This window comes from Cladosporium halotolerans, assembly GCF_011745625.1.
Source record: "Cladosporium halotolerans strain TM138-S3 chromosome Unknown Sca3, whole genome shotgun sequence".
Taxonomy (NCBI): Eukaryota; Fungi; Ascomycota; class Dothideomycetes; order Cladosporiales; family Cladosporiaceae; genus Cladosporium; species Cladosporium halotolerans.
The window spans coordinates 77,785-98,459 of NW_027191454.1; the positions used below are offsets into that span (position 1 = coordinate 77,785).

At 56.1% G+C, this 20,675-nt stretch overlaps 7 protein-coding genes across 7 annotated transcripts; 4 read left to right on the forward strand and 3 right to left on the reverse strand.

Annotated features, from left to right (window-relative positions):
• Nucleotides 1-105: 105 nt before the first annotated feature.
• On the reverse strand, nucleotides 106-1,780 carry mcsA (2-methylcitrate synthase, mitochondrial; the record flags this gene model as incomplete). The annotated part of the gene is made up of 2 exons (XM_069369612.1): nucleotides 1,528-1,780; nucleotides 106-1,476 (listed from the first exon to the last, which is right to left on the reverse strand). Exons 1-2 carry the CDS (start codon nucleotides 1,573-1,575, stop codon nucleotides 106-108), a joined length of 1,419 nt encoding a protein of 472 aa, XP_069233151.1. The 5' UTR covers nucleotides 1,576-1,780.
• A 90-nt stretch (nucleotides 1,781-1,870) lies between these two features.
• mclA (Methylisocitrate lyase, mitochondrial) lies at nucleotides 1,871-3,992 on the forward strand. Its single transcript, XM_069369613.1, has 2 exons — nucleotides 1,871-2,494; nucleotides 2,551-3,992. The coding sequence occupies exons 1-2, from the start codon at nucleotides 2,086-2,088 to the stop codon at nucleotides 3,927-3,929; spliced, it is 1,788 nt and encodes a 595-aa protein (XP_069233150.1). The 5' UTR covers nucleotides 1,871-2,085; the 3' UTR covers nucleotides 3,930-3,992.
• A 10-nt stretch (nucleotides 3,993-4,002) lies between these two features.
• On the reverse strand, nucleotides 4,003-5,626 carry WHR41_01008 (uncharacterized protein). Its single transcript, XM_069369614.1, has 4 exons — nucleotides 4,945-5,626; nucleotides 4,817-4,892; nucleotides 4,650-4,763; nucleotides 4,003-4,597 (listed from the first exon to the last, which is right to left on the reverse strand). The coding sequence occupies exons 1-4, from the start codon at nucleotides 5,512-5,514 to the stop codon at nucleotides 4,236-4,238; spliced, it is 1,122 nt and encodes a 373-aa protein (XP_069233404.1). The 5' UTR covers nucleotides 5,515-5,626; the 3' UTR covers nucleotides 4,003-4,235.
• Nucleotides 5,627-7,341: 1,715 nt separating this feature from the next.
• On the forward strand, nucleotides 7,342-9,243 carry WHR41_01009 (uncharacterized protein; the record flags this gene model as incomplete). The annotated part of the gene is made up of 1 exon (XM_069369615.1): nucleotides 7,342-9,243. The coding sequence occupies one exon, from the start codon at nucleotides 7,342-7,344 to the stop codon at nucleotides 9,241-9,243; it is 1,902 nt and encodes a 633-aa protein (XP_069233403.1).
• A 395-nt stretch (nucleotides 9,244-9,638) lies between these two features.
• WHR41_01010 (uncharacterized protein) lies at nucleotides 9,639-12,335 on the reverse strand (the record flags this gene model as incomplete). The annotated part of the gene is made up of 1 exon (XM_069369616.1): nucleotides 9,639-12,335. One exon carries the CDS (start codon nucleotides 12,333-12,335, stop codon nucleotides 9,639-9,641), a length of 2,697 nt encoding a protein of 898 aa, XP_069233187.1.
• Nucleotides 12,336-13,386: 1,051 nt separating this feature from the next.
• On the forward strand, nucleotides 13,387-14,701 carry WHR41_01011 (uncharacterized protein). The gene is made up of 3 exons (XM_069369617.1): nucleotides 13,387-13,433; nucleotides 13,495-13,651; nucleotides 13,714-14,701. The coding sequence occupies exons 1-3, from the start codon at nucleotides 13,407-13,409 to the stop codon at nucleotides 14,553-14,555; spliced, it is 1,026 nt and encodes a 341-aa protein (XP_069233188.1). The 5' UTR covers nucleotides 13,387-13,406; the 3' UTR covers nucleotides 14,556-14,701.
• A 1,268-nt stretch (nucleotides 14,702-15,969) lies between these two features.
• Nucleotides 15,970-19,659, forward strand: WHR41_01012 (uncharacterized protein; the record flags this gene model as incomplete). Its single annotated transcript, XM_069369618.1, has 1 exon — nucleotides 15,970-19,659. The coding sequence occupies one exon, from the start codon at nucleotides 15,970-15,972 to the stop codon at nucleotides 19,657-19,659; it is 3,690 nt and encodes a 1,229-aa protein (XP_069233185.1).
• Between the last annotated feature and the right edge of the window lie 1,016 nt (nucleotides 19,660-20,675).

Genomic DNA, 20,675 nt, shown 5'->3' on the forward strand with positions numbered 1-20,675 from the left:
GGCCGAGAGGAAACGCGAGGTTTTGGAACGTAAAGATTCTTTGCATTTACATCATTACTGCATCTAATCACACAGGATTCCCAGTCTGGGCTAAGCCGGCTACCATCACTTCTGCGCAGCATCGAGCAGACCCTGCAAGTTGATCGACTTAGGCCTCTCGATCGGCAGACCCAGCGCGCGATCCCAGACCAGCTGAGCAAGCGGGCCGAGACCTCTGCTCACACCGAAAGTTGCAGTGTAGTAGAGCGTCTCCTTGAAACCGTAGTGGTGGAACAGTACGCCAGAGCTAGAGTCCACGTTGGGGTAGGGGTTCTTGGTCTTGCCGTGCTCGGTCAGGACGCCGGGCGCGATCTCGCTGTTCTTCTTGACGAGCTGGAAGACCGGATCGGCGGCGATCTCGGGGCGCGCAGTCGCGAAGTCCATGAGGGCCTCGAAGCGAGGGTCGGGCTTGCGCAGCACGGCGTGGCCATAGCCGGGGATGACGCGGCCGGATTTGAGCGTCGACCACAGGTAGTCCTTGACGTCTTGCTCGGAGAATTTGGTGCCGACGTGCTCCTGCATCTGCAGGATCCAGCGGAGCACCTCTTGCGCGGCGAGGCCGTGCAGAGGGCCAGCGAGACCCTGAAGGCCAGCGGAGTAGGACAGGAAGGGATCGCTGAGGGCAGAGCCGACCAAGTGCGTAGCGTGCGCACTCACGTTGCCGCCCTCGTGGTCGCCGTGGAGGGCGAGGTAGAGGCGCAGCAGGTCCTGGAAGCCCTCGTTCTCCTTGCCACCCTTGCCGAGCATCGCGGCGAAGTTGTACGACCAGTCCTGGTTGACGTCGATCTCAGCTGGCAGTGCTCCGCCTCCGCGGTAAGCGTTCTGGTAGATCTTGGCAGCAATGGTGGGGAGCTTTGCGAGAAGGCTCATACAATCGTCGAAAGTCGGCTCCCAGTAATCGGCCTTGTTCAGTCCCTGCTCGTACTTTTTCGCGAACACCGACTCGTGGTTCAAGGCACTGACTGCGCAAGCGAACTGTGTCATGGGGTGAAGATCCTTGGGGAAGTTGTCGAGCATCTTCTCAACATAGGCAGGAATCTGGCCCTGCTCTGCCCACTGCTTGCTGAGTGCGCGAACTTGGTTGGTGCTGGGGACTTGGCCGGTGAGCAGAAGCCAGAACATAGATTCCGGCAGCATCTCGGTACCAGAAGTGCCCTTGGGGAGCTCCTTCTGGCAGTCCTTGATTGTGCGGCCGTGGAAGCGGATGCCCTCGTCGGCGTCCAGCACCGAGCCCTCCCAGACCATGGCTTTCAGGCCACGCATGCCTCCGAGGGTGTTCTCGATCTTAACCTCGCCAATTGATTTGGAGGACTGTGCCTTGACCTTCTTGAGCAGCTCACGCTTCTCCGGAATCACCGACTTGAGGGTCTCCTTGAGATCAGGCTCGGCGGTGGCATAGCTGCGAGAGGCATTGAAGATGGGCGTGGCATTGCGGAGCTGCAAGTCTGTTAGTAGAACACTTCGATACCAATCATGAATCGCCCTTACCTTGGAAGCTCTCACAGCCCTCGTTGCGGTTCTCGCCGACAGCGACATTGTCAAGGCGGTGCTTCTTCGTCTGTAAAGTGTCGATACGGGAACAAGCAGAGAGACGCGACGAACTTATGAAGTTTCGAGTGGACGAGAAGACACAAGCGGTCAATGGCCGATACGTGGGTCGCTAGGACGTGCAGGGGGAACAAAAGTTGAGCTCAGCAACTGCTTGTGCATGATTCCGCCCACCCAGGTGGATTGCTTGGACCGAGACATCGATTGCCTCGGTAGCTCCAGAGCTCGGCTTAGGAATGACGCGGGTGGCCGCTGGAGCTGGAGACAAAAGTTGGGGTTCTCCGCTCTCGCAACGACGGCGACGACGCTTGGACATGCGCGGACATAGACGGGTGTGAGCGACCCAGATGCCAGCGCCGAATAAATTATAAGCCTCTTCCCTTAGACCGAACTCACTCATACTCGGCTAGGACGCTGTCAGCATACACAATTGTCCGTTGTTGCTGTGGCATGGGAAGGTAACTCGACATACCCACCACAGCCCTTCTTTGCGACACCATGTTTCGATCCGCCTCACGGGCATTGCGCCAACAGCGTCGCTCGCTATACAAGCCAAGAGCGATCCAATCCGCGATTCGACCTCTGTCATACGGTGCAGCTCATATGTCGGGCTCCCTCACGCCCGTAGAACCGCCTCTCCCGGCTACGCAACCCACCGACTCTTTCCACCTTCTTTCGACCGAAGAGAAAGCCGCTGCAGAAGACGATATTTTCAATGAACAAGTCAAGCAAGTCAAGGATTGGTGGGCAAGTCCAAGATATGAGGGCATCAAGCGTCCGTACAGCGCGGAGACGGTGGTGAGCAAACGCGGCACACTGCAGCAGGTGTACCCCTCCAGCCTGATGGCCAGGAAACTGTTCAATCTGCTTGAGAAAAGGGCGAAGGAAGGAAAGCCCGTACACACAAGTAGGTCTGCGGGTTGGGTACGAACACGGCACATTTGCTTACATGCTCGATCGCAGTGGGAGCCATTGATCCCGTTCAGATGACCCAACAAGCAGCACACCAAGAAATTCTCTACGTATCTGGCTGGGCTTGCTCTTCAGTCCTCACTTCGACTAACGAGGTCTCGCCCGACTTTGGAGACTACCCATACAACACTGTGCCGAACCAGGTTCAAAGATTGTTCAAAGCACAGCAGCTGCACGACAGGCGACACTTTGACCAGAGAAGAGCAATGAGCGCGGACCAAAAGAAGCAGACTCCGTACGTCGACTACTTGCGACCGATTGTAGCGGATGGTGATACGGGTCACGGTGGATTGAGCGCCGTGATGAAGCTGGCAAAGCTTTTCGCGGAGAACGGTGCCGCAGGTGTTCATTTCGAAGACCAGCTTCACGGTGGTAAGAAGTGCGGCCATTTGGCCGGCAAGGTCCTGGTCCCTGTTGGCGAGCACATCAACCGCCTGAACGCCACGCGCTTCCAGTGGGATCTTATGGGCTGCGAGAACCTCGTGATTGCCCGCACTGACTCGGAAAGTGGCAAGCTGCTCTCCTCGGCAATTGACGCTCGCGACCACGAGTACATCCTGGGTATCACAGAAGAAGCGGAGCCGCTTGCAGAGACTCTGCAGACCATGGAAATGCAAGGCGCGTCGGGCGCCGAAGTGGACGCCTTCGAGGCCGAATGGGTGAAGAAGCACAAGCTCGTCACCTTCGACGAAGCCGCAGAAGCTCACATCAAGGCCGCCGGCAAGGACGCCGGCGCATACCTCTCCGAAATGCAAAAGAACCGCAACACCCCCCTCCACCGCCGCCGCAAACTCGCGGCCGAAATCGCCGGCAGCCCCGTCACCTTCAGCTGGGACATCCCGCGGACGCGCGAGGGCTTCTACCACTACCGCGCGGGCCTGCCGGCCGCGACGAAGCGTGCGATCGAGTTCGCGCCCTTCGCCGACCTGCTCTGGCTCGAGACGGCGGACCCGTCCGTCAAGAAGGCGGCGGGCTTCGCGGGCGAGATCCGCGCCGCGTGCCCTGGCAAGAAGCTGGTGTACAACCTGTCGCCGTCCTTCAATTGGTCCGGCCACGGCTTCACGGACACCGACCTGAAGAACTTCATCTGGGACCTGGCGACTCACGGCTTCGTGCTGCAGCTCATCAGCCTGGCGGGCCTGCACAGCACGGCTACTATCACCAACGAGCTGGCTAAGGCGTACAAGACTGATGGCATGAAGGCTTACGTTGATCTTGTGCAGAGGAGGGAGAAGGAGCTGGGCTGCGATGTTCTTACGCATCAGAAGTGGAGCGGCGCGGGCTACATGGATGGCATCATTGGCGCGATCCAGGCTGGTAGCTCGGGCAGCAAGAGCATGGGAGAGGGCAACACGGAGGGTAGCTTCTAGTGTGACGATAGACATAACATGTAAAATTCGTTGGCAATGATTGCGATGCTCTTTTACAGAAAACCGATCATAATGGCAAAGGAACTGGGGTTCTGTATTCACAATGGTTCACGCCAGCGATCCAGAGCAGCAAAGCTCAAGGTCGAAAGTTCGCACAACGTGCGATGTTTATATAAAATAAGCGTATGAATCGAATGTAAAGTATGCCTCCTTTTGATTGTTCCGCACACCACTGGTCTGATCATCTCGGACCAACAGCCAGCTCAGAACCCACCACGGACTCAACGCCTCAAACAAAGAACTCGCTTAAAGGGTGTTGCCAGCAGTGCCAGGGATGCCAGAGATGTTGCTAGCATCGTCGGCCTCAACAGCGTTCTCGCCGATCTGGCTGAGAACAGAGCTGTCAGTGCCGTCGAGCTTGCCGGAGCTGGAGAAGGTGTTGCCCTTGCAGGCGCGGCCGAGGGCGGACTGGCAGGCGGAGTCGTCAGAGGTCGGGGCGTAGAGCGCGGCGGTGTTGTCAGTGACGGGGGTCTTGACGTTCTCGAAGACGGAGCCCTCGATCAGCGCATAGGCGTCCTCGCCCTCGAAGGCGTGGCCCTCGATGTCGTCCCAGTAGTTGTTGGGCATGTGGACGGTAGCGCCGCCGCCGAGCTTGGGGGAACGGCCGCCTGTGGGGGATATTAGCGTAATGGGGTGGGATGGGGATTCAGGGTACTGTACCGGTGTGATAGATGTAGTTGTTCTTGAAGGTGATGGTGTCCTTCTCACCAGTGAGGTAGACACCCCAGTAGTGGTAAGAGTTGCAGTTAGCAGACCAGCTGGTGGTACCGTTGACTGTTGAGTTGTTAGCCAGTGTTATGGCGCTGAGGCGTGAAGATCCATCATACCGAAGTGGTTGGAGATGGTCACACCATCGTTTCCGGCGTTGCCAGTAACGATGTGCTGGCGGCCGACGAGAGAAGTCTTGAAATGGTCAGCTTTGCTGCTCAGGTCTTTAAGGCCGCGGTCTGTATACCGTGACATGGTCAACCCAGACGTTGGAGCTACCATCAAGAGTGATAGCATCACCGCCCCAGACGTACTGGGGGTTGAGCTCAGAGATGGCAATGTTTTGGATGATGACATTGTCAACGCCGCCAGCGAGGCGGAGACCCTTGCCAAGGAGGACGCCGTTCTGGCCGTCACCGATGATGGTCTTGTCACTCTTGACCTGGATCGGGTTCAAGGCGGCCTTGTCATAGTTGACGTCGGCAGAGGGGGCATCGGCCTGGTAGTTGCTGCACCAGTCGTCCTTGTTGATGGCGATTTGGCAGCCGGAGTCGGTGCCGTAAGGAGCACAGCCAGTCTCAGAGGCAGTGCCCTCGGTCTTCCTGAAGTCGAAGGTCTGCGACAGGACAACGGTCAAAGGATCGGAAGAAGTCAGGTAGTTCTCGAGCTCCTCGGTTGAGGTCGGCGTCACGGTCTTGCCAGCGGCGCCGCCAGTGGCCTTGGATCCATAGCCTTCAGGCTTGCCAGAAACGGACTGAGCAGAGACAACTGAGGTGGCGGCGACAAGGGCTGCGCCCAGCGCAGCAATGGAAGGCATTTTTGGAGATATGAAGAGAGTGAATGAACGAGATGGCTGAAAGAAAGTGAATTGGCTTATTCTGAAAAGATCGCTGACAGCAGGAGCGTCTGCGTTTTGTACATGTTCTCTCGGGGACTCTCGCGTACGCGACGCAGCCCTGTGAAAGAGCTGCGTCGGCACACATAGGGCTCATTTAGGCGGTTCCATGTAACACCATAGGGTTAGAAACATGCCAGAAGGTTCAGATCCATGCTTAATTGAAAGAAGCGGAGCGCGACGAGGTTGGCGAGTGCCACGGGCCGACGCCGTCAATATGCGGCTCTTCTTGAAAAACTCCGAAGATCCACGAGGATGAGAGTAGAAGTGCTAACTGCAGAAAGGCTTAAAATCCGATTGCTGGGATATTTGGTGCACCTAGAGTGGTGAGGATTGCGATCGTCGGTCGGCGAGGGCAAGCTGCAAAGCCATGCTCTTTTTTGCCGTTCGCCGAGCGGGCTTCAGTCCACTTGCGGTTTGCTGTGTCCGACTCAGCTGTTTCAGAATGCCGCTATAGTCGCAGATTGAACATTGTCGTATAACCAGACCCTCCAGACTAGGGCAACGGATGTCGTCGGAGCGAACTCAGCTTGGTGGTCTCGACAAACGTCCCGACTCAGCTCTCCGGTCGTCTCTCAAACTCGGCGGAAACAACGGCACAAAGGAGCATCGCGCGGCGTCTTCATGTTCAAGAGTCAGACAAATCAAACGCTTCCCGCCAGCCCTCATTCAGGGATATCCAAGGTTCATTGTCAAGCACATGGCGGAGCACATGGCGGAGTCATGTACTATCTGTGAGGCTAAGCATAAAAGCTTGACCACGGCGCGGAGCCTTTTGGGCGGGATTGATTAAGCTTGACTCTGTTAGCCGCAGACACACACGCGTAGCATGGGATTGTACAGTAGTGTCACAGCGAGGTTCAGGGTGCGAGTCAATTGTGCTGTGCCTTGTGCTCTGGAAGCAGATGAAGGCGGATCTCCGACCGTCTTTCGGGGGATCACGCGAGTAATGCAACATCGTAGTCACGTGTTAATACCCAGTCGCAACAAGATCTCATGTTTGTATTTCCACACGCAAGTGCAAGTGCTGGTGCAAAGCTCGCGGTGAGCGGCTTTGATAACACAAATGGCACGCGTCGACTTCATCGAAGGTCTTGTGACAGCCTTACGCATCTGTGCCTCGGTCGAGTGAGGTCCGTATCGCGCCTTTTGTCCTCAATCGAATTTGAATCGGACAACTTCACACCGAGTCTGATCGAGCCAACCTCGATTGCCATTCGTGGGAACTCGGGGATCTTCATATGGTGTCTAGGAACGCTGAGAGATCCCCGACCCCCAAGACTTCACGTCAATCACCGGTGCGGGGCATGCAATGATGAGCCTCAGCTCCTCAATTCTGAACCCGAGGTATCGGAGTTGACGTTTTGCAATATTTTGAGACCCCATCGCCAATTCATTATCTGGCACTTGCAGACTCGATATGGACACTAGCCATAATAGCTCTCACTGACTGATCTCAGCCAATCAAGAACAAGCCACACTCACATGGTTGGCTCCCGTTCTCAAAATCATGCATGCCCCCACATATTCCGCCAGCCTGTCCAAGTTTCCGTGTTCATAAAAAAGTCCTGATCTACAATTTCAACTAGCGCAGCTCCAAGACTTTGTTCAATCGCCGGTGCGGGGACAACAGATCTCAGTCGCCGACGATGTATATTGTGTTGTGCCATATATAGACGAAAGACCTATGGCCGGGATGAGCAATGGCTTGATAGTCTAAATGATATTAAAACCTCCTCTCCATTCATCATGAAGTTCCAAGCAGCTATATCGCTCCTGTCATTGATTGCTCCCTCGCTTGGTGATCAGACGAACAACTCACACCCCCTTGATGGATCTCATCGGGACAATCGATCGTTGATCAATCTCAAGCCACAACGCACTTCGACCCGCGAACTAGTTAGCCTCGATGGCTTGTGGAACTTTGCGCTGGCTCCTGACGGCAACAACACATCGACATGGACAGATCCATTGCCAAAAGGTCTCGAATGCCCCGTTCCTGCTTCCTACAACGATATCTTCGTAGATCGCAAGATTCACGACCACGTAGGCTGGGTCCTTTACCAGAGAGATGTTATTGTTCCCAAAGGCTGGTCTCAAGAGAGATATCTGGTTCGAGCCGAAGCCGCCACGCATAAAGGTCGAATCTACGTGAACGATCGCCTACTCGTTGAACATGTAGGCGGTTACACGCCTTTCGAAGCCGACATAACCGACCTCGTCAAGGCTGGGGAGAAGTTTCGTTTGACCATCGCCGTGGACAACGAGCTCACCTTCCAGACGATTCCTCCCGGCCAAATTACAGTAGGGGAAGCCACTGGCAAGAAGACGCAAACGTACTTTCACGACTTCTATAACTATGCCGGTCTTGCTCGTTCTGTCTGGCTGTACTCGGTACCTCGCCAGCACATTCAGGACGTTACCATCGTGACGGATGTTCAGAACACGGCCGGTCTCATCAACTACGATGTGAAGGTGTCTAACAACACCACTGGCGAAATCAGTATTTCTGTGGTTGATGAAGACGGCACCATCGTCGCGAATGCGACCGGGGCCCAAGGCACCGTCTCCATCGACTCGGTGAACCTGTGGCAGCCAGGAGCTGCCTATCTATATCAATTCGAGGTCAGCATAGTGGAGTCTGGCGAGACCCTAGACACCTACAGCATCGCCACGGGCGTTCGCACCGTCGAGATCAGAGGGACGCAATTTCTCATCAACGGAAACCCCTTCTACTTCACGGGTTTCGGCGCGCACGAGGATACGACTGTGCGAGGCAAAGGGCACGATCAAGCCTACATGGTGCACGACTTCCAACTCCGTCAATGGATGGGCGCGAACTCGTTCCGCACATCTCACTACCCGTACGCCGAAGAAGTCATGGACTTCGCCGACCGAAACGGCATCGTTGTCATCGACGAGACAGCAGCCGTCGGTCTGAACATTGGCTTGACGAGCGGGACAGTCGGCGAAGCGCCTTCGACTTTCAGCCCGGAGAGGATCAACAACGAAACGCGAGAGGTCCACGCGCAAGCCATCCGCGAGCTGGTCCACCGCGACAAGAACCATGCCAGCGTTGTCTTCTGGTCGATCGCCAACGAGCCGGCTTCAAACGAGGAAGGCTCCCGTGAGTACTTCGAGCCGCTCGCCAAGTTGACCCGGGAACTCGACCCCAGCCGACCCGTTGCGTTTGTGAACGTCGGCGCGGCGGATTACGAGAAAGACCTGATCTCCGACCTCTTCGATATCACCTGCATCAACCGCTACTTCGGCTGGTACTCGCAGACCGGCGATCTCGAGGAAGCAGAAGCAGCTCTCGAAGCAGAATTGCAGGGCTGGGAGCAGAAGTTCAACCGGCCGATTATCATGACCGAGTACGGTGCAGACACCGTCGCAGGCCTGCACTCGGTCTTCGGCCTGCCGTGGAGTGAGGAGTTCCAGGTGGATATGCTCGACATGTATCATCGGGTCTTCGATCGCACACCGGCGATGGCGGGCGAGCATGTCTGGAACTTCGCTGATTTCCAGACCAGCGTGGGAGTTCGTCGGGTGGACGGCAACAAGAAGGGTGTCTTCACGAGGGACCGCAAGCCGAAGGCAGCGGCGCACAGCTTGCGGAAGAGGTGGACGGAGATGGGTGCGAGCAAGTGAGTCCGTACGTAAGAGCATGTGACGTGCGCTGGCGGCTGGGCTGTGTAGTAAATCAAATGCTGAACGGCACGCGGCACGACGAAAGCAATGCGCCTCCAACCCACAACTCCTCAGTGACATGAGAAGATTTCTAATGTGGATGCGTCTGATATTTCGCATTAGCAGTATATCGTCCTCTCAGAAAGCATACTGACCGCTTCATTTCCTTGGCCCAATTGGAATCAGGATGTGTCAGCAGTCGGTGTCTGCAAGATTACATGCAATTTTTTGAGGTCAACAGAGGTTTCTCTCGCGTGACAGCATGGGTCTGAGCTTGTTTGAAAAAATGGAACAGCGATGTACAACATCTATGGAAAAGAAATCAACCCCGTAATATCCCTCCTCCTACAAATACTCTACAGAGGGATACCCTCGTACTCGCCGTAGCCGAGCGCCAGGTTCATGTTCTGCAGGCACTGGGTGGCGGCGCCCTTGAGCAAGTTGTCGATGGTGACGTTGATGACGACGCGCTTGCCGGAACTGTGAACGGCGAAGCCGCCGATCTCGACGCCGTGCTGGCCGCTGATGTTCTTGACCAGCGGGCTCTCGCCGGAGACCTTGACGAGCTTCTCGCGGTCGTAGCGGTCCTGGTAGATTTGCCTGATGTCGCGGGAGGCCATTTGGTTCGCGAGGGGAATGGAGATGGTGTGGTGGATGCCGGCGAACCAGACGGCGACGTGGGGAATGAAAGCGACGGGTGTGGAGAGCTGGGAGGAAATCTCGCGCTCGTGGATGTGGTCAGTCAGACTGTAGGGAATCAAGTTGTTGGTGAGGTTGTTGACGTCGTTCTTCGGGCTGGGCTTGGTGCCGGCGCCGGAGTAGCCGGAGACACCGAAGACTGTGGGGTGGGCCGGCGCCGGGGCGAGGTGCTCGACAAGGGGCGCAATGCCGAGCTGAGCTGCGGTCGCGTAGCAGCCCGGGTTGGAGATGCGGGTGGAGGATGCGATCTGGTTGCGAGGGATGAGCTCAGGCAGACCGTAAGTCCAGCTAGAGTCGAAACGGTAGTCCGCGCTAAGGTCGACAATGACAGCCTCCTTGTTGCCAGCCTCCTCAATGGCGTCGACGTAGGGCTTGCAGACACCGTTGGGAAGAGCCATCACCCAGCAGTCGATCTCCTTCTTCTCGGCCATCTTACGGACCTCATCGGGACTAAGGTTCTCGTAGATAATCTTTTTCTTCTCATAGCCCTTGAGTTCCTTGCCGGCAAGCTCACGAGAGCTGACGTGGCAAAGGTCCATGTTCGGGTGACGGTTAAGCAGGTCAATGAGGGCTTGTCCAGTGTAGCCACGGGCACCGATGAGGGCGACCTTGGACGGGTAGTCCTTGTCCCTGTTCTTGATGCCGAGTGGCGGGTTCGGGTTGGTAGTAGCGTAGGTCCTGCGCTGGCCAGCGTTGAAGACACGCTGCATCTCAGCCTGGGGCCTGCGAGCACTGGTGTGGTAGCTGCTGGTTTGTTGCCTCATGCCTGCGAGGCGAGCAGCACCAGCCCGGATGCGCTCAGCAGCCGAGGCAGCGCGGTGGAGCTGAGACTCAAGGTTGACATCACCGAACATCTGGCGACCGTGCTGGACGAACTCGGACATGAGCTCTCTAACCTCATCGGGCGAGTCAATGCCGTACCAGAAGAGGACCTCACCCTGACGAGCGATGCTGCCATCAGCCTTCTCGGAGAACCAGGTCAGGTTCTCGTCGTCCTGCTTGACGGTCCACGCAAGCTTGGGGAAGTCACGCTTGAGGTTCTGGAAAACATTGTCGGCAATGTTGGAGAGCCATGCCGAGCGAGTCATGGTCAAAGTCGAGAGATGGGCCAGAGAAGAACCGCCGTCAACCGGAGGCAGCACGATAGCCAGAGCCTCCATGTTGTCGTCGTAGTAAGCACGGAAGTTGCGGCTCTTGAGAGAGTCGAGGTAACGCTCCACGACAGCCATGGAGTCCAGGCCCTCGCGCTCGCGAACAAGAGTCTTCTTCAGCTGAGCCGAGTCGATGTCAGCGAGAGAGCTGGACTGCTGGAGCTTGGTGCCGCGCCTGATAAGGGTGCCAGCGCCAGAGTGGGTGAAGAGCTCCCTCTCAAGGCTCTCCGGGTGGATGATAGCCACACTAGAGCTTCTCGGCAGGTCGTCCAGAAGGGTCTTGATGTCCCGAATCTTGCTGCGAGTGCCGTGAATGACCCAAGGCTTCTTCATGTACACATCGTACTCCTCGTCCAGGTTGATAGCTTGGATGAGCTGGCCAGTCTGCTTGTCGTGGATACCGCCCTTCTCAGACAGGTAGACAATCTTCAGAGGAACAAGCGCGCGGGCAAGCTCAGCAGCGGCCTTGTCGGCGTTGACGTTGAGCACCTGGCCCTCGTTGCTCTCAGCCATGCAGGTAAGAACGGGAATGTATCCGTCCGCAATGGCAGCCTTGACAGACTGTGTCTGCACGTCGTTGACCTCACCCACAAACTTGTACGTGTCCTTGTCCTTGTATTCGGCCCGGAGAACGCCGCTGGTGATAGGCCTGGCACGCACGCCCCAGGACTCCAATGCCTCCACGAGCTTCAAGTTCTCCTGCAGAAACAGTTTGCGAGCAATACCAAGAGTTTTTCCGTCCGTAATGCGAATGCCCTCGTTGTACTGCGGCTCAATGCCGGCCTCTTCGAGCATCTTGTTGAGCTGCGGCCCAGCGCCGTGGATAATGACCGGGAACAGACCCATCTGGTTGAGGTTGCGCAGGGAGGCGCAGAACTCGTCCAGGTAGTCGGTCAGGATGGCACCGCCGACCTTGATCACGGCAAACTGCTGCGATTCGACCGAAGTGAATTGGGCCAGGTACTGCTGGACCTCGCGCTTCGAGGCGATGTTGTTGAGGACATTGATAACCGCAGAGCGCGCAGAGCCGTCGTCGTAGCGCGACTTGTGCGCGGTGGCATACTGGCGCCTCCTGTTAGAGCGCGAGACTGCAGCCTGCGAAGGCGTTTGCTGGGTGGTGACTGCGGCGGCACCCAGTTGCTTCTGCGAATAGCGGAGCTGACGCGCCAATTGGCGGCAGGCCGGACGAGTGAGAGACTGCATTGTAGTGTCGTGGGCCTATACCCATGCGGCAGCCTTCTTGTACGAGTCTGTCTTCTCCTCCAGAGCTTTCCAGTGCGGTTCCCCGATTGTGACTGTTATACAGAGATCTCGTTCCACAAAGCCGAGTAGGTAAAGCCGACTTCGCTGTGCCAAGTCCCTCAGTCAGGCGAGGTGAAAATTATCAGATCGGCGGTATCGATAAGCCGCTAGGTGAGAGCTTCCGCTCTCTTTGGTTGACGGCGATGTTATCTGCCTGTCCTTACGTTTTGTCTACACGAATCAGAACTTCTCAAGGCAATCCTACAAACACATGAAGCCCTGCTGCGGTGGAGGTGAACTCTTTAAGGCTCTGCATCGTATATGCATGTCGATGTTCTGCTTCCCTACAAGTCCTTGCTGTCGTTGCTGCTGACAGGGTTGCCCTGTTTTTCATGCGAGATGAAGGCACGTCGAGCAGGGGACCATCGAGACCCGCCAGGAATTTGAGTGTCTCCAAGCATATCTTTGTTAATGTCGTACTCGTTAGTCCAAATGCTCTGTGACTGTTCGACCGGGTCTTGTCATGGCCTTTGCTCATCAGCCGACGATCTTTGCGCCGCATCTGATAGTCACAAAGATAAACACCTTGTCGTGCAATGAACATCTGGAGACCATCGTAAGATTTACGGTATATATGGTGTACTCGGTTCTCGCGATCAACCGACGTAGAGAGTAAATATTCTTACCATGTGTCGAGCAGTAGTCTGCACGTTTTGGGGGCTTGATGGATTGTTCTCAGCCGATCAGCTCCATCACGATAGGAAGAAAAAGCCCAGTAGACCACATACATCGTTCTATAGCAGAAGCTCTAACCCCTCAATTTTTCTTACTTCCCAAATACAGATGGGACTGTTTGATAGTTGCTTGAAGCAAAATTACTGGAGAGCATGGCGTTGTTTGTATCACAGAAAGCAATTGATCACTACCCCAACCCTAACCCTACAACTCCACGAACTACCTCGGCTTAGCGTCATGAGACCGGGTCCACTCGAGCATTCAGAATGCTGAACCCTCCATCAACATGGCAACACGATGGCGGCACTTTCGCCGGCGTCTAAGGTAAGTGTATAATCTCGAACCGATACTGAAAATTTGTCACATCGGACTGACAAAACTACAGCGCGCGTTAACAAACCTCCGCGCTTTCGCGCCACCGCCTACGAACTACTTCAAATGCCCACTCAAGCGGCGCGCGGCGGTGCTCATATTGCTGTTCGCGGATCGTGGAGGGGATCTGAGAGTTGTTCTTACGATTCGAAGTGCAGGACTGAAGAATTGTGTGTTTTCTCCTCGCTTGAAACCACGACCCTACAACATGAGCTCTAACACGGTCGATCAGATGCTGGTCAAGCAGCCCTGCCAGGTGGCAAAGCAGATACACTGCAAGAATCACCATGGCAGACTGCACGGCGAGAGGCGTTTGAAGAAATCGGCCTCCCTCTCACTGAAGATAAACTCCCGCCTGGCTACACGGTGGAGCACCTGGCCGAGCTACCTACCAATCTAGCCATGACTGAGCTAGGCGTCCGGCCCTGCGTAGCCTACCTAAAAGCACCCCTACCATCAGCCCGCAACCCCAATCCGGACGCCGCACGCGATCTGCTCCCAAAGCTGGACGCGAAGGAAGTCGCGGCCGTCTTCACAGCGCCCTTCCACAACTTCCTTCGCGAGAAGGACGAGGACCCCGCGCAGCGCGAGGTCGAGGGCGAGTGGTACAAGGGATCGTGGCACAGCTGGCACGAGAGCGCGTGGCGGATGCACAATTTCAGCGTGCCGGTGACCTCCTCGACGTCCTTCCTCGCGAAGCGCCCGGATTCGTACACGGATCCGCGGCCGAGCAGCGCGAATCCCGCGAGCACTGCGCAGTCGGGCGCGAGCAAGAAGCCCGCGCCGACGAAGAAGTCGGGCATGCAGCCGCCGCTGCCTCGCTCGTTCTACCGCGTGTCGGGGGATGCTCTGGCGCAGCCTAGATACAGGGTATTTGGCATGACGGCGCGGATTCTCGTGGATGCGGCGAGAGTCGCGTACGGGGAGGAGCCGGAGTTCGAGCACAATAGTCACTTCGGGGACGAAGAGATGATCGAGCGATTGATCAAGATCGGGCGGCTGAGCGAGGAGAAGAAGGAAGGCGAGATCCTGACTAGGGAAGTCATCAAGCAGGCAAAGGACGCCCGGATGTAATTGGGTGGTCGGCCGCGGCGTGACGACGCTGATGCTCTTTGGCCGAGAGTTGGATCTTCATGTGGCCAGTTCGTAGAGCATGGCATCACTGCCGACCCAGGCGTGGTGGAACACAGTATTCAATCCAAGCAGCCCAGTAATACTCACCTTGCACGCCCTTTGCAACCAGCCATCTTTTTTGCGCAGACAATGGGAACCTAACCGCGTACCAAAGTTCGAAGCACAACATAATATAAGTAGACGCGGTACACAGTTAATTGTGCAACGAGCAGCCCCCTCTGTGCGCGCGCGTTGCACCGTCGATCGCCGTGGTGGTGCACAGAGCTCCCAAGCCACGCTTGCACAACTCTACGCGCGTGTGAAGACAGGGGTGCAGGGTTTGGTGTGTGAAGCTGCTCGCAGTTGTGTCAGACAGAGCGTTGTCGAGGTGACATTGTTCCAGACCGTGACGTGTGGCAGGGCAGAGTTTGCGTGTGCCCGGCCTTGAAAGGGCAGAAAAATCGTAGGCGTGAGGTTATCTTTCATTCAGGGCCATGGCGACAAATGACAGCAACAGTACTAAAGTGTTTTTGTGAGGTTGGTCTAGTGAAGACCGTGTGCGCCCCTGGGCATACCCCTGTCGTGTACATGCAGAGGTCAATATTAGGTCCACCTTTGCCTACCGTGGCCTCCCGATTGAAGTGTTTGCAAAGACCTCTTGCACCGATAGAGAGAGCGCTGTCAGCTGTAATCTTCCAGCAGACCTGCCATCATCAGCTGCTCCATCGTGCTCGCCAGCAGCATCATTCGCATCGGCACCCGGCTGCGAGGGCGTTCGCGTAGAGATTGGGCGAGCCCAACGGTCGGTGGTCCGCGCACGCGAGCGAGCGTGCTGATTGGCCTCTAGCCAGGCCTCATTTAAGATTGCCTCACACGGACGCCCGGGTGCCTGGGGCTCTCCTCGACGACGGCATTCCTCCTCACCACGCAGCAACCGGCGCCCGTCGTCGACACTGAGCGAAGGCATCGCGGCAGCACAGCGAGCCACGCGCGCGCGACACTCCATCAACACACCCATCTCACTCCAGTCACTCTTTTGTACTGTCTGACGTCGACCGGCTGGCGCCACCGACCGCATCACAACAGCGGGCCTTACCGATTCGGACCTTCCCAGCACCTCCACGACGAATCGAGACCTCCGCCTGCTGCGTCAAACCGATTCCGGCTCCGACCACGCGAAACATCACGAATACTCTTCTGTCTCTGCTGGCACCCCGCGACCAGTGACTGGCGACACACCTTCGGCATCCTTCCCTTCATTCCTTCGCGCCACATCATTCACGCCATATGTTCTCCCCCGACCATTAGGACCTCTAGGACCATTAATACTCACCACTCTGGGAACACGAACCGCGCGATACAGCTGTCGCATGCAATGCGCAGCATACTCTCTCAGCTCATAGCCCTCGGGCCTGAGCTGGCAGCCTTTATCTTCACATCACAAGTGCTGCTTGCAAACCCTGCGGGCGCATTACCTTACACCACCGCTCCTTCACCCAACCTCGACCTTTCACAACTCGGGCGTGTCGCATTGGCCGGCGACTACGACAGTATATCAATATACGAATATGTAGGCCAGAGCGAGAACACACACAAGTCCAATGGCAGTCAAGGACTGCTGACGCAATATCCCAATGGCGCGTTTCAAACACTGGACATGACCGACGCGTACATCCAAACAATGTGCCCTTTCATGCAGGATGGAAAGATGCAGGGAATTGTAGTTGGCGGCAACTTCACAAGTTTGGGAGGTGTGCAAGCGTCAGGGATTGCGTTGTGGAACCCGGATACACAGGAAGTGACAGCCTTGCCCGGGCTCAATGGGCAAGTCAAAGCACTCTACTGCGACGACGAAGCTGGGACCGTGTATGTAGGAGGATCTTTCATGGGTAGCAATTCGACTAATGCTTTGGCCTGGAAAACCGGATGGACGGACTTGGCTTTTGAAGGATTTAACGGACCTGTATCCTCCATCACCAAGAACTCAGCCGGAGCCATTGTGTTTGGTGGCTCTTTTAGCGGTCTTGGTAACGCCACGTCCCCGAATGAGCCCGACGTCCAAGTCATCAACCTCTCTTCTGGGGAAATTACTGGAGAAGGCACGACCGACAGGGATGGCTTCAACGACCCAACGAACATTGTCTGTGGTTCCGGATCTCAAGACGGCAGTGGCAACGCATGGCTTCTCAGGGACGGCATTCCCGGTTTCTGGCAAGGCAACTATGGCTTCGGCTTCAACCCGACTAAACTTGTCTTGTACAACACCGAGGAAGAGGGCCGTGGTACCAAGACATTTTACTTTGAGAACATGAACAGCGGCGGCATTCTCGAGATGCAATACTACGATGCCGATGGCAACAACCAGTCATGCTCTTCCCACTGCCCCCTTGCACACAACGCCACTGGCCAGGACTTTCACTTCGAGCCGCCTGTCGGTATGGATTCTTTCCGGATAAGGATCGTGGATTGGTACGGCAGCGGTGGTGGCCTAGCTGGCATTGAGTTGTACCAAGACCAGATCTTCTCATTTGCCATCAACGACTTCAACGAGCCCCGTTGCAGCGGCGTTGAGCAGGTGTCTAGCTCCTCCGTCAGCCCCAACGACGGCACGTGGGACAGAATGGAGAAGGGCTCCCAGAGCAGCTCTGACTACCTCAGCGCCTTCCTTCTCAACCCTTCTCAGCTTGGCGAGGAGACTTCTGTTACCTTTACCCCTAATCTTCGCCAGTCTGGCAACTACTCTGTTACAGTGTACACTCCTGGCTGCTTGCAAGATGGCTCTTGCCCGACCCGCGGCCAAGTCAACCTAACCGGCTCAATGACATCCGGGGATGCGCCTGTCAGCACAACTTTCTTCCAGACCAACAACTACGACAAATTCGATCAGATCTATTACGGATACATTGACGCTGACGTCGAGAATTTCCGGCCTTCGGTCACTCTTTCTCCAGTCGCAAACCAGTCAACACCTCTTACTGTTGTGGCCCAACGAGTCCGCTTCGAGCTCATCAACTCTACCAGCGGCCTGAACGGTCTTTTCGAATTTGATCCTAGCCAAACGGAGGTCAGCACTGATTTCACAAAATCTCCGATCAACGCTGCTGGCAAGGAGCTTCAAGGCCATGCGCTCGTGCACGCTGTCGCTGCGGTTGATGACGACTTGATTGTGGCTGGAAACTTCACTGGCAGTGGCATTTCGAACGTCATGAGGGTCGGCGAGAATGCGACCGCGCTTCCTGACGGTGGCTTGAACGCGGAAGTCCAATGCATGTTCCAGAACGGGTCTATTCTGTACATGGGTGGCAACTTCAGCAACACCGAGCGTGAGACTGTCGAGGGCCTGAACAGCATTGCCGTCTTCGATGCCTCTGAGGACACTTGGGCTGCCCTTGGCGCTGGTGTCAACGGCCCTGTCTCCAACATTGTCCCCATCGCTCTGAACGTCACCAGTGATGTCAACGAGACTTGCCTTGCCGTGACTGGCGCCTTCCACTCTGTCAATGCCTTTGGCGACAACGAGAGCTTTGAGACCGCGGGCTTCGCTGTTTGGGTCGTAAGCCGTGGCAACTGGCTGAACAACATCCCTGACGCAGCTATTACCGTCGAGGGCATGCTGGCCTCGCACACGTACGTTGATGGCTTTGGTCCTCTCTATGGTGGCTCTCTCATGGCCCAAAGGCCCGGTCTCAGCGGCGCCTGCGAACTTGAGGGATCAGGTCAGCCGTCATTGCAGAGCATGGGTATTCAGATCCAGCCCTCTTCGTCTTCGTCATCGGAGATGCAGAAAAGGGCGCTCGATACCTCTAGCGGCTCCAACGCTACTGGCGTCTATGGTGGTCTTTTCTACGGCGATAACGGTCTGAACATTACTATACTCGGCGGAAGTTTCTCTGCAGAGGCTTCGAACGGATCGACTGTTGAGAACTTGATCTTCGTCAACAACACTGAGGACGAACAGACGGTCACTGGCCTCGGTGGGCTGGACTCGAGCTCGATCTTCGTCGCTATGGATACGATCGACACACTCCTGTTCGCGGGTGGTGCTGTCACTGGATCTAGGGACGACGCCGAGGTGAACGGTTTGGTTGTGGTCGATCTGACTACTGGCGACTTTGCCCCGAATCAGCCGCCCGCGCTCGGAGGTGAGACTGTGGTCGTCAATGCCGTTGCCACTCAACCTGAGTCGTCCATCGTCTTTGTTGGCGGAGACTTTGAGAGGGCCGGTGCTCTTACCTGTCGGACCATGTGCTACTACGACACCGAAGCTCGTCAATGGAACTCACCTGGTCCTGGCCTTGACGGCACCATCAGTACGATGACTTGGATTTCCAACAATGACCTCATCATTGCTGGAAACCTCACTGTCGGAGGAAACACCACAACCATTGCCACCTACAATGCCAAGGAGGAATCATTCGAAACCTTCGAAGGAGCGTCTGCTCTTCCAGGACCGGTCATGGCTCTTGGCGCTGCAGACAACTCCTACAACACCTGGTGGGCTGCCGGTAGGAACCCTGAGGACGGCACCGGCTTTCTCTCCAAATATGAAGATGGCAGCTGGACCGCCGTTCCCGACCTCGGCGAAGGTACCTCGATTCGTGCCCTGCAAGTGCTTTCCGTGACAGACAACCACGACGGTACCGACCTGATGCCCAACGACCAAGTACTCATGCTGAGCGGCAACATCAACACCGCCTCTGCAGGCAACGCCAGCGTCGCACTCTTCAACGGCACAACCATCGTTCCCTTCGTCCTCGCCACCAAAGCCGACGGCTCCCCCGGCACCATGGCGCAAATGTTCGTCTCGAACCCCCAGAATCTCCTGCACGGCAACACAGGCAAGCATCTCGCGCTCGGCCTCGTCGTCTTGATCGGACTCGCCATCGCGCTCGCCCTCATCTTCATTCTCGTCGTCGTCGGCATCCTGCTCGAGCGTTACAGACGCAAGCGCGAGGGATACGTGCCGATGGTCCGTGACCGCGGCGCCGGCAACCTCAGCCGCATCCCTCCCAGCGAGCTGCTTGGAGGCCTCGAGGAGAAGAAGGGCTCCCCGCCGCGCCTGTAAGCGTTGGGGGAAAGATGACGTTTCTTTGCTCGCCTCAATACCCCAGCCTCCGTTCGCATTAACGCCGCCTTTACGACTACGACGACACAACTTGTGTATTTTTTCCTTTGCCCTTTGCTCCGGAAGTGGCTCTCACCCGCGGGCCCTTCCGCGCTGCCTTGTCACAATTTGTTGATATTTACCTTGCTACTTTTGCCGCTTGTTTCTCTCCTTTTTGTCAAAACCACACACACGTGGCAACAAGCCACCCCTTTTCCTTTTACCGTTTTGCAAATACCTGGGCTTGCTCTTCTTTTCTGTTTGGCGAGGCGTTCCCGGCGCGTCTATTATTAGATCCCGAAAGTTCTCGTTCTCGCGGAGCCACGGCTCTCGCCTTGCCCTTTTTTTGCTTTCTGCTTTCTCTTTTCGGTTCGTCGACGTTGCGCTGCGGTAAGCCGCGAGCGCTTTTATTGGAAGAAGGAAGGAGGAAGAGATCGCTTTTGATGGTGAAGGGAGGAATTTGGGGGGACATAGAGCTGACTGAGACCTCTCTCAACACGGCCTTGTCTGGCTTTCTCTTTTTCCTGTTAGTTTCGTGTGGCTTGGGAGCTCTTGGCTCAGATGGAGATGGAGAGAGAGGGTGATGGAAAATAATGTATGAATTTGTTCGATACTACTCTTGTTTCCCTTTGTGTCTATGAGCTTTGGAAGTACCTTGTCTTCTATTTCGTGATGTGGGGTTCCATTCTTTCTCAGCGTGAGCTCCCCCCAAGCCATTTCCCCATGCCATTTGCAGCAGGCGTAAATGAGTTACCTCAGTAATCGATTTAGTACGGCATTAAGCGGCCCAAAGGACTCGATGGGTGATCGCCGTAGCCATATTGGCTATCAAAGCCCTCCGGTGAGTCCTAGTCACTAATGCCTTCTGAGGCCCCGGAGGTCGATTGGTGATCATTATGGTTAACAGCGTCACCACTACCGTACTCGCGTGCGATCTCATCTAATATAGTTGACTCGTGGCAATCTGCGAGGCTTCG